Source organism: Passer montanus, unplaced genomic scaffold (assembly GCF_014805655.1).
Source record: "Passer montanus isolate IOZ18808 unplaced genomic scaffold, ASM1480565v1 scaffold4, whole genome shotgun sequence".
NCBI lineage: Eukaryota > Metazoa > Chordata > Aves > Passeriformes > Passeridae > Passer > Passer montanus.
In genome coordinates, this window is record NW_024368818.1 from 14769131 (window position 1) to 14781704 (window position 12574).

At 46.1% G+C, this 12574-nt stretch overlaps 1 protein-coding gene across 1 annotated transcript; it reads right to left on the reverse strand.

The window, feature by feature from the left end:
• Positions 1-1393: 1393 nt before the first annotated feature.
• PRSS23 (serine protease 23) lies at positions 1394-9703 on the reverse strand. Its single transcript, XM_039718424.1, has 2 exons — positions 9535-9703; positions 1394-4672 (listed from the first exon to the last, which is right to left on the reverse strand). Exon 2 carries the CDS (start codon positions 4657-4659, stop codon positions 3541-3543), a length of 1119 nt encoding a protein of 372 aa, XP_039574358.1. The 5' UTR covers positions 4660-4672; positions 9535-9703; the 3' UTR covers positions 1394-3540.
• Between the last annotated feature and the right edge of the window lie 2871 nt (positions 9704-12574).

A 12574-nucleotide genomic window follows, 5' to 3' on the forward strand; every position in this document is an offset into this window, starting at 1 on the left:
CATATATGAGCCTCTTACATATGCAGGAGCAGACTTTAATCCTTTTCAATCACAGTCAAAACAGTGCCTCTATACCCATCTACTGTCTTGCCTTCATATAAAAGAATAATGAGGCACTTCATTCCGTTCTGTAAGCAGAACTGAATAGGCAGTCATTGGCTGGACAATGAAATTTCAAGTGCCACGCCTGTATATAATTTAGTTACTTGTGTTTTCTTGATGAGCCTTATTTTGGCTGCATGGCTATCTTTCTCATAATTTTTAAGTTCTGGTTTTAAAAGAACCTACTTTGCAGCATCAAAGCAAATATCCTCAGGATGTAATTTTCAAACTCGTCTAGCATGCCCAGCCTTGCTGCACATGATTACACTGGCAAAATTACCACCAACTCTGGTGGGCACAGGTGAAACAGTGCTGAACTTCAGCACCACAACTCTGCCTGTGTTATCTGAGATTTCCTTTTCTTTCTAAAACTGGAATGTTTGCACAGGGCGTGCAGTGGGATGAGACTCTCCCACTCCTGATTACACTGAACTTGCTGCATACATTCTTAGGGAAAAAAAAAAAAATAAACCACCTTGCTCACATTACCCTAGAGAAAATGTCCTCAAGTTGTGCCAGCAGAGGTTTAGACTGAATATTAGGAAAACTTTCTCCACCAGAAGGGTTGTCAAGCATTGGAACAGGCTGCCCAGGGAAGTGGTGGAGTCACCAACCCTTGAGGTTTTTAAAAGAAATATAAATGTGTCACTTCAGGACGTGGCTTAGTGGTGGACCAGGCAGTGTTAGGTTTACAGCGGGCCTTGAAGATCTTAAAGATCTTTTCCAACCTAAATGATTCTGTGAAAAGTTCTTAGCCTACAATCTGAGAAAGCAGTTGAGAACACAGGATCAGTGGCTGGGAAATACAACATCCAGTAAATCAGGACTGATGTTCTCAAGCCCACATGACGTAGCATGCATTGTCAGAGGTCAGGAAAGCTGTATGAGCAGCAATTCCAAAATGAAAAACTTTCTGCATCCAGTGTTTCTCTAAAAACTGCGGGTCTCACTGTTGGCCTCAAAGGAACTTTTTTAATACTGCATCAACTAAAAGAAAAAGAAGATGGACTGACCTCAATTATGACCTTATACTGACTGGTTCACATTCCTCCATAGTTTATTTACCCTGAAGTTCATAAAAACAATGTGGCTTTTCAGTCTAATAGGTTATTTTCAGCTCTCACTAATCAGAGCTCATGACTGGCTTTGGAACTGTAAGAGTCATACAAAAGCTAAGATTGATTATTAGCATCCAAATGTATATAGTAATTAAGACTACCAAAAAACCCAAAAACAATACACCAGAACAAAAACTTCCAACAGGTGAGAGCAGAAGAAAATTGAAGGAAAATAAACAGCACTGAGGATTTTAATAAATCTGTATCTGAATGTCTTTATAAATAAGTAGCTGAAATGAGATTGAAAGTGCAAGCCAATACAGCACAAATACAAGACTGTCTGCATTGAAATTCCATAACTTTTCTTTATTCACTGTGATACATTCAAAAAAAGTGCTCCAGATAACATCCATAGAGTAAAGGAAATTAAAACAAAAAGTCAGAAAAAGACCATCAGATACATATGGTGATTATTCATATTTCAAAGCATTAGTAACTGCTTGTATCTGAGTGCACCAAAAACCCACATGAGAGTCCACATTTTTGTACACTGCTTCTATAAAAATAATAATCATAGGCAGCTCCAGCAAAAATGTTTGTCAGAACTAGAGCCAAAGCCACCACAAAGATAAAGCACCATCAGGCATATGTTTACAAATGCCGTAGTAATTAGTAGAGTGTAAAAAAAGGCTTAGCTGAATTAACATTTTCCTTGTATTGGTACAGCACGGGGAAGCTCTGCTTGGATTCTCTCCTTCCCAGCTCTGATATTTTTCACCAGGGACGTGCATTTGCCCCACAACACCAAGCACCATGGGCAACTTGGGAAGCGTCAGGAGTCAGTGAGTGGTGGATGGAAGAGGAACCAGAGCCAGTGTCTATCCTCTTACTTTAAAAAGTCATCTTGGCATGGCAGCATGTCCTCAACGATGTTGCTGAAATACAGTGGCACAATCCATCTAAGCAAGGCTGTTTGTACAGACCATGCTGATTTCCAAATGCTGTATGCTGAGCTACGGTATTCGGCTGCACTGTTTTTACCTCAAAAATGCAGTTCTTGTTTTCAACTCTAATTCTTCTATAGTAAAATTATCACTGTTATCTGTAAGAGACAGCAGAGGATCAGCAAACCCAGGCTGCGTCCTAAAAAGTGGTTCTATTCCAGCTGCAGAAATCCTGAACTGTGCATTTGCCAAAATTTATTTGTAACTCAACAGCTAGATGGGGAGAAGGATTCCTATTTCAAAAACACAAGAAACATTAGTCAAGATGCCCAAATTACACTGTCAATGGGATATGGCTGAGAGACACTTTTAAGTCTAGGGTCCCTCTACGTGGTGTATTATTAGGTGGAACAGCAAGGATCTTCAACAGAGGGAAAACTCAGTAAAACCCTTGTTCTGCTCTCTCCTTTACCTGCTCTGTAGGCAGCAATTCAGATAGACAGCGAGACTGAAGACAGGCTTCCCCTCTGAAAATCTGAGTTGCTAACATGAGATTTTCCTTAAAAGACCTAAGTAGGTTATAAACAGAAAAGCCCCTTTCCCCACACACTTTCTAGTAAATTCATAGGGATCCTGCTCCTTCATAGGTCCCAGGTCCTATAAAGATTTAACCCCATGTGCAATTCATGTTTCTCAAAGCATGTTTTTCATTCACGTAATGGCACTGATCATACAACCAATATCATCTTCACAGTCAAATCCTTACAACATCAAGGTCTGTCTGCTCAAAAAGCATTTTTCTTAACTATGTTACTAATAAAGTCTCAAATCACTCAGGCTGAAAGGAAGTTAGAAGTGTTATGTGGTTATTTACCCTCCACGCTATTTGTGTGGCATTCATCTCCCAGAGCGCAAGCCTTGCCCTTTTCACACTCCCTTTTCTCATGCAGGAACACAAAGCTGTAATGTTTGGGTTGCAAACACCATTAAATGCCCCTCTTCAGCCCCCAACAGCACAGAAATATTTTCTTTTAAAAGTTCAGATCAAAGCATTTCTACTAATCCTAGGATTTATTAAAACAAACATTGTAGGCATGAGATAGTCAACAGTGTCCCTTTTACAAGATTCTTTGGAGACGGTTCTGTTTTCATACTGTTTACTGATCCGCCCCTAATTAATCTTCAGTTGCTCAGCTGCAAATTCAGCAAGTCCACCTGCTCCTTCCCCACCCAGCAGACGTTCCTTTCTCCCCAGCTTCAGGCTGTAATGATAGCACCACCCAGTCCCTGTCCTAAGAACAAGGTGGCTGGCTTGGAAAGCTACATATCACCTCTTGATGTTACATGATCACATGCATTTGCAGCACAAGTCTAGCCTTTCCTCAGATGAGTAACTAAAACCAGTCATTAAGTGCTTTCAAGGAGTTTCATTGTCTTTAGCCTTCCCTGCAGTCAAGGTAGTTGCCTTTGATCCAGTAACAGATCTGTGCGTATTTGAGGGGTGTAATGCGAACAGCTACATTGAAATCCTGCGGGGTGCCATTCATGTCCACCCACTGATGGCCTGAAAATATACCAATAATTTTACGCTCCCATTTGTGATTCTGCCTCTTCCACATCCTCACATATACCCCAGATCCACTGGCACCCGGCTGGGCATCGCACTGCTGGTACAGCAGGTCGTACGTTTCATCTTTGACATCACAGAAACGGTAAACCAGGTTTCCCGGACGGTCATTGTCGTAGCCAGAGAAGTGAATCCTCCCTCCAGGTAAGTGTCTTGCTGGTGGGCTCACACCTATCTTCATAAACTTTCTTTTATGTGGCTTCTTCAGCTCCAGCAGGGCATAGTCATAATCCATGCCGATGTCATTGGCATTGCCTTTGATCCATCCTTTGGGGACATGTGTCCGTTTCACCCGGATCCACTGGAATTTCATTTTCTCAGGCATTGCCGAGTTGGTGATATTGGACCCTTTGCCGCCATCTTTCTGTTTGGGCTTTAGGAACCCCACCCGCAGTTTCTGAGCTCCCTTGACGTAACTCTTCCCGTCATGGATACAATGAGCAGCAGTAAGAACATGCTTTTCAGCCACCAGCGTCCCTGTGCAACCTGTAGAGAGCTTCACTGATGTGGAGAATGGGTAATTCAACAAGAAGTCTTTCCCAAAAATGCTAAACCTGCTGTCATAGCCATAGATCTGCCTCTTAGTTCGAGATCTGCCTCGAGAGCCATCGCCGCCGTTGCTCAGGATGTATATGCCCACCTCAGTCTCAGTGAGGCTGCCGTTAGCGTACAAGGTTTCGTAGGACAGGTAGTTCTTCACTTCTTCGTAAGTCGGCAGCGGAGAACTTTTGTGGCACGCTGGGCCACACGGAGATACCACTTCCAGTCTGGCTTCAGCATCAAACTGTGGCTTGTCCAAGTTCAGGGTAGACTGCGGCAGGATAACGGGAACCCTGTAAGACGGCCAAGTTGGCTTCCAGTGAGGACTGGAAGGCATCACATCTTTAGCAGCACACAAAAGGAGGATTAAAGTGGACAAGGCTGCCATTCTGAAAGTCGGTCTGTGGAAAGCAAAAGCAAATTGTTATTCACCCAAACTCGTTGCAAGATTATCCTACCTTGCTAAGTAGTGGCCTGCTAACCCAGTATAAATGTAATAAGCGTCAAGCATTTGAATGGAGTTAACTTACATCAAGTAGCTCAGATTTCTCAGTGTCAAACTAATGCCTTAGCCTGAGTCTTCAAACAAGCGTTCCAGGTGAACACTGCAGTACAGGACATTTAACCCTTAGGAGTGCTCAGCCACCAACTCCCAGCTGACATCAGTGGGAGGTTATAATACTTGTCCTCACAAAGTTTAAAGAAAATTCAGATTCTGTTTAAATCCATTCATACAGTAAACAAAGCTCCTGCAAAGAGTAAATGTGTCTGTCTTCAGCTAGACTAGAACACTCTTTGAAAGCTCTCCCCTACTCTTTGACTTTGCTGAAAGATGTCCTTTAAATCTCTTCACACCCTTTGAGACATCAGGCTGATGGTAGGGACAGGTGGGGAGGGACAAAGAAGGTGACCTGAAGAAGGGCTGGGCTGCAGAACATGACCACAAAGGAGACTCACTTCCCCTTGCAACTCACACCAGACAAAGGTTCTGCACCATGCGGCACTGGCTCTCCCCCATGCTTACATGAGAAAGGGTGATATAATTACACACAGGCAGCTAATGAAGGAAGATTACAATTCTTGAGGGAATTTCCAGTTAACACACTGGCTTATTGCTTTATAAACTCAATTAATTAGAAATGCAAACCAACCCCCTCTGAGCACAGGGAGGCAAATGCGGCTGTAAATGTGTTTATGAACCGCAGGCAGAGTGCCTGAGACTGCAGAGAACAGCGTGCACTAGCACTGTGTCAAAAAAATGCCTAACTTCAGTTTATTTGAAAATTAGCCATACAGCTGAATCGCTGCAGGAGGCTCTGTGCCCTGGGCAAGAAGGCAGGCAGGATCTCCCTCACACAAAGATTATTCAAACTAAAGTTCACAATTATGTTGAGCTTACACATATTTAAAACCCTGCTGAGGTTACACTGATCACAACTGCAGGATCATTCCTGAAATGCCTCAAACGAGTAAACCAAAGCAAATCACACAGGAAATGACCACAGCTATCTAAGAATAAAAAGGAAAAATCCTTCTCTCCAGTGCTTTGTGTAGGAATACTCCATCCCTAAGTTGCACCAAAAAAGGCTTTGAAAGCTCCAGGCTGCTGATGTCCAGTGGTGTTCAACTCAAATATTGGGCTCAGATTCTTAGATTTTTGGTACCATCCTCTTTGGGAACAGAGGCTATCATTAAAGCACATAGGGCTCAAAATATCAATTGGCTCATGCAAGATATCAAAAGACTTTAAGTACAAAAACCAGATGTAGATGAACAGAACTGACTCTACTGAAACCCACAGGGGCAGGTACTGACTCTTTCGGAAGTGACCATAGATCCTCTTGGCAGATTTTTCATTAACACACAGGACATCTTTAAAGGAACACACTTTTTTCCTAGGTTAGTCTTCACCAAATATGATGCATTATACCTAACTGATGACTCATGCTGGCAAATACAAGCCATTTTAAACATTAATCAGAATTTCATCATTTTGGATGTCTCAAAATCAGAAAATACTTAGTATTCAAGGAAAACCAACTGCTCCTCTGACTCCTTCCACAGCGAATTTTAGTATTGGATGTGGCTGCATTTTGTAAGCTGTGAAATGGAAGACTTTCAAATTGGTGTAAGGATAGCACAGGGAACAGCTGCTGTATTATCACATCTATTGTTGCAGGACAGTGATTAGGAAGACAGAAAAAAAAGGCCCAGGAAAAAAAAAAAAGAAGGCAACAGGGACAAATGACATTGCTCCATCCCCACAAAGACAATACACACTGGCATAAGTCAACTGCTAGCTGTCCTGCTTGTGTCAGTGAGGGCTGCATGCAGCAGTGCTCACTGGTTTCACAGTCAGAAGCTGATAGCAGACTAAACCACAGTTAAACTGTGCACCAGGTATGATCCCATCATTAAGAGCACATATTTCTAGGCAGTTTGCCCTTGCTGCCCTCAGATTTCTTGACGGATTGCACCTCTCTAAATTGCACCACTCATGCCACTTCTCGGAGCTAAAACCCATTCAGGCTAACTGAGCCTCTGCTGGCCTCTGGCTGGTTTATCTAGCTGGCAGGGGAAAACCAGAAGCATCAGTTGTTATTTGCACAAGCAGCCACATTCCCTCGTGCCTGTCAGCACGGCGACCCGATGAAGGGATTGTGTGCCAAACAGCTCCTCTGCCTCCTCTGAGATTATCATCTGGGCTGGGAAGAGAGATCACCTTGCCCTGCAACCTGCTGTCCCTCATCTCCCCACCATCACCACCGCAGCACCGGCAGCACTTGGAAGGGCAGCTTCAGACAGCAGAGGGCAGCCGCCCTATGAAGAGAGCAGGACAGGAGATGGGACTCGAGCTGGTCCCAGAAAAAAGGCTTCAGAAGATGGTATTTGTGCCTGTGCTGCCTTGTGTAAAGTGGTACTCGCTCCACATCTCTTGAGCAAGCCTCCCACTCCCCTCCACTGCTGCATCTCTGCTGTGATCATATTGCAGCTCTAGGGGATAAAAAAGCCTTTTCATCAGTTATAGAACTTTTCTATTATTTAAAATGTTATTTAAACCTGACAATAACATCTAATTGTGAGTATATACTTGTAGAAGCTAAACAGTGCTCATTTACTGAAGTCTTTATAGTCACATTCCATCTGGAGACATAACGGGTACTAAATCAGATCTGGGCAGCAATAAATAGAATAAATATCTCTTAATTATAACGGAATGCAAATTAGTGCACAGTACCTCTGTCTGTGTATATCCTTCCTCTTAAAAATAAAGGAATTAAAAAAGCACTCTACATTTAAACAGAGACTTTCCAGTAAGGCTCTTCTTTCCTTTCTCTTCTCATTTGAAACACAATCAAACAGCTGCAAAAAACCCCAGGGTTAAAACTCTCTGTCCTCAGCTACTTACTCACGGGCGACCCTGAGAGATGTTCTCAAATCGAGCAGAGTGGCAAGGAGTGAGCACTTCCCTGCATGGCTATCCCACAGCAGTACTGAATGAATTACGACATGCTGCTCTACTGTAGCTCTGCTCTTCTGCTTCTATTTAAACTGTGTCATAAACTCAATCCACCCTTTGACTCAGCACAAAGCCCTGCTCTGACATCCAGCCTAGGAACCCCCTAGAAGCGGTTTGTACATAATCACACTCGCTAATGGCATTAAAATTGTTTAGAGAATGGAAACAGTGACAGCTACCCCGGGGCTCTCCGTGCTGCTAAAACACTTGATAGACACATTTTCCTGCTTGCTGTGGGCATTCACGCCCCAAGATAGATGCTGCTGAAAGAAAACTGCCTTGTTCAGGATGGACATGAATAATTTTCTAATAAGCAATTAATTTTTCTGCAAGAGTTCACTACTTCAGGGGTGGTTCTTGTAGTAGATGGTTAAACAACAATAAATCATGGATCATCTAGTATGAAAGCCCATGAACCAGTCTCCATTACATTTTGAAATGAAGAAAGTTTTTCCACAGCGCTGGAAGCCAGGAAGATTAACATACCAAAAAAAAAAATCAAGAAAGAAAACCAAGACAGTGAGAGAGAAAAATCTGCCTCAAACCAAATCATAAAGGGGAACTAAATCACTGTCAGTGCCGTGCCAAAATACCTCTGCTGCTTTTCCTGGTCACAGAACTTGTTAAAACACAGCAAAAATAATGGAGTTGCACTTTAATAACTACAGAAGCCTTCCTGCCATTAAAATCTAACAACTTTATTAGCCTGCCTGAGATGCTGCGGGTGGTGCGAGGGTTACGCTGCCTTACCTGCTAGACTGAGGGCTGCAGAAAGAGATGCCTTGGAAAACCTGAAACTAACTTTGCTACTGGCAGGCCACGGGTGTGTCCATTAACATACACACCGGGCACAGCGGCTATTTTGGCACATGTACCAGTGACATGCACACAGAGAAAAGGGAGCATAGGACGTGCTTCCATTTAGTCCGATTCCTAGAACTGCCTCCTTCCATCCCCCTTTTTTTTCTTCTTTCTCTTTCCCTGCATGTCAAGCAGCTTCGGTATCACGGTACAAGAGCAAACTGCATTAGGAGCAGACGGTGACGGTCCCTTTGAATAACGGGGTAAAGCCGTAGGAAGGACCTGCATCCCCAAGGCTTCCAAACCACCTGAGTGACGGGGCAGCTGCACAAGCTGGGTCCCCGTGGGACCGTACCAACACCTCGGACCTTGCTCGGGGCAGGAGGCAAAAAACAATCTCCCCAGGCTCCAGCAGCGGCTTCACTGAACAGCTCGTGTCACGTATGTCTTAAAAGGCCACCCCAAAAATACTCAAACACAGCGACGAATCCAAGCACAGCACCGCAGCGAAGCGCTACCTCCAGACGCCTCCAAAGCATGGAAAAGCAGCAAAGGCGACTTTTATCCCAGCTGTTCCCTCACCCGCCGTCCTTTCAGAGTTGGTCACCGGCGGCGGACCCGCAGCGGGACCGGCGGGCAGCAGCCGCGCTCGCCCTTTTGTCGCCGGCGCGCCCGGTGGATGCGAGCGGGGTTAAACATTAAGCCCTGCGCGGAGGGAGCGCTCGCCCCGGGCCGGCACAGCCGCTCCCGCCGCCCGCGCTCCCGCACGCCGGGCGCCCCGGGCAGGCGAGGCAGTGCCCCGGGCAGGCGAGGCAGTGCCCGGGGCAGGCGAGGCAGTGCCCGGGGCCAACCCGGCACTCGCCATCCTCCCGCCGCCCCTTTGTCCCCCGGGGCGACCCGCAGCCCGCGGCGCCCTCCCTGCCGGCGGGGCCCGCTACCTACCGGCTCCCCGCGGCGGCGGCGGCGGCTCCGGGAGCGGCTCAGGCAGGTGGCGGCGCCGGTGCCGGTCCCATCTCTCCCGACGCCTCCGCGGGGCTCGGGAGCGCCTCCCCTCCCTCACTCCCTCCCGCCGGGCGCCGGCCCTCGGCGGCGCGCTCGGAGCGGGGCGGGCCGGGGCGGAGCGGCGCCTCCCGCAGGTGGATCCCGCCGCTGGATCCGCCCGCCCCGCCCTCAGCGCTCTCTGTGGCACGGCCGCCCGCCCGCGGGGCCCCGCCGCTCCTCTCCTCCCTCTCCTCCCCTGCCCGGCCCGGCCCGGCCCGGCCGTCCCTCCGCGCTGGCTGCCCCCGGGCCGCCGCCCCAGCGCGCCCTGTGCAGCGTCACCCCCCCGGTAATCCTTTACTGCTATTTCCATTTATTTCCCGAGGAAAAACGTAGGGGTTTTTCCCCAACCTTGTTTTTTATTGGCCGTGTTCTGGGCGGCTCAGGGGCTGCCGTCTCGGTGTGAGATTTTTGGGGTGCAGCCGTGGCGCCTCTGCAGCCCCGAGGGCTGCAGGTTCTTTGTCACCAGTGTCTGGGTCCCCAGATCCCTTTTCAGAGGGTTGAACCCCCTCAGCCCTTCCTGCCTCCGCAGGGCATCAGCTCCAGGAGCTCTGCGGTCACTCACCCGTGTTGCCTCATCTAGCGGACATTTAAATTTAATTGTCCGACACATTGTTTGCATGGGTTTTAATTACTCATCCTTCTTGAAGCCTTATAATGATATCTGGCAAGAAAAGAAGAAACCAGAGCCAAGAAGGCAAAAATCCTGCAATGGTTTAACTCCACAAGAAAAAGTCGCCCAAAAAAAAAAAGTTTTTTCGAAATTCCCAGCTGATCACCATTATTCCAGAAGGGAAATACAAATTTCATAGGAGTCAATTTATTTGCAGTCTTCTACTGACCTTCCAAGCCACTGCTGCCCTTACAAAGCATGAGGAGAGCCTGAGGCAAAAGAAAACCTTTGCCTCACCCATGGACAGTCTGTGAAGAGCCGAACCATGACAGGATCTTACATTCTCAGACATGATTTTTCTAATTTGCATATGCTTGGCCCTAACACCATCCCCATCTGGGTCTACAGAAAGATTTTACCAAATGAATGGAAAAAGCTAAATAATTTTTTAAAAAAAGTAACTACTCAGACAGCTAGAGAATGTAAGTGTTGTTGGAGAAGGGCTTGTGACACCAGTGCTGCTGCTCTTGGGCCGTGAGGGAATGACCATGCCACAGTGAGGCAGATCCCTGGAGTATCTGCAGCGCAGACAAGGCAGCAGACAGGCTCTGTCTGCAGTGCCATACTGACCATAGATCCCTTCCTGATGTGACTCTGTCTATCACATCCCAACAAGATGTGCAGGTCCAGAAGCTTTGCCCTGTACACACACATCTGCTGGTTTGCATGGATGGAAGGGCTGGCCCCTGCCTTGTAGGGGTGAAAATGTTGTGAGGTTTGGTTAGAGTGGGTCTCAGGGCTGCAGCAGTGGTCCAGGTGGGTTTTTGTTTCCCATGGACATGCAGTTTCTTGTGCCACAGCTTCCATACGTGCTCCAGGGCCTTCCAGACACAAATTCAAATGGACACTATCCTGGATGATATGATGCTGATTGAGGTTTTTACAGCAGACAGGGGGACAGGGATACAGCAATGCTAAGATGTACGCAGTGGGGCTCACCTCTCTTAGTTGTAGTGGTTTGGGATGCCCTGGGCTATCCATGACACAGTACAGGACTGGAAACCTTCTGTGCCTGAAACAGCAGCAGTGGACATTGTCCGTGCCTGTGGCAGGGCATTTGTAACTGGGAGATCTCTGAGATCGCTTCCAACCCAAACCATCCTGTGATGATGTGATTCCATGAAGTGTGTCTCTATGTACAACACAGCTGGATGAATAAGAACCACAAGGATTGGTGTCTACAGGCCCCCTCCTGAGATGAAATCTTAAAGAAAGTGTTGGGTGAAACTGTCATGACAAAAGGAGTGGAGAAAAATGTTTAGTTTGGAATTTAGTTAGGAGAGATTTTGTTTTCATAAAAACTTCTGATTTCTATTAGTTTTAGTGTGTACATTAAACCATAAGCTCAGAAAAGACCATTTGTCTGGTTTGTCTTTAGAAATAATGAACTACTGTCCTGTTCTATTGAGCATCTATATTGAAAAAAAAAAATCTGTTTTTACTTTCTAATTCAAAAGAGGGAAAAAAATTACCAAACATAGATTTCTTTTTCCCCTATGTGTATAACTCTTAAGAAACAAGAGCTCTGGTAAAATTGGGCTGCACAAGTTTTTGGGGTTTTTTAAAGAGTAAGAAATCCAAGATCTGAATGTTTCTGTGAGCCATTGCTGAGGCAAAGAGCAGTAAGTGACAACATACGGAAGGGTGAAGAGGTATTAGCTATACTATATTATCAAGTGATAACACACACACTGACTTTTCAGCACCCTGTGAGTAAGCTGAAAATGAAACAGTCTACAGGTGGGAGCCCTAATGAACAGCGCTGTCAGGAGATAATTTCTCATGGTTGAAGAAATCTTTTATTCTGCAGGGAAGTGAAGTAACCTGGCATTACGGTCCTGTGCCAGATTCCGCTGCAGACAATGAAGTGATTTCAGAGGCCACTGAGTCTGGAAGGAAGAATGACAACCCACAGTTGGCTCAAATCAGTCTCCCCATTGCTCACTGCTGATGCAATGCAGAAGAAAAGTCCTTGGAGTTCCCCACTGCCACAGCAGCTCTCCCTCTACTTTCCCTGGGACACAGACCCCTCCTCACTGATGCTGTTTTCCCTAAATGATTTTTAACTGTTGGAGAAAGTTAAAGGTGAAGATACTCTCTATCCCTTTGAAAACAGTTTATTTTGAAGGCAAGAATAATACAGACTTGGACTTTGGAGAAGCAAGTACTTGTCTCATCCCCACCCCTACTTCAGTTCAGGATTTCAGGAAGGCTCTGGTGCCACAGTTCCCAAATCTGTGCAACAAGTGTGAGAGCATATCCTATCTCAAT

Bases quoted from the DNA above. Each gene is read 5' to 3' on its own strand.
- PRSS23 (XM_039718424.1), bottom strand. From the start codon at position 4,659: ATGGCAGCCTTGTCCACTTTAATCCTCCTTTTGTGTGCTGCTAAAGAT.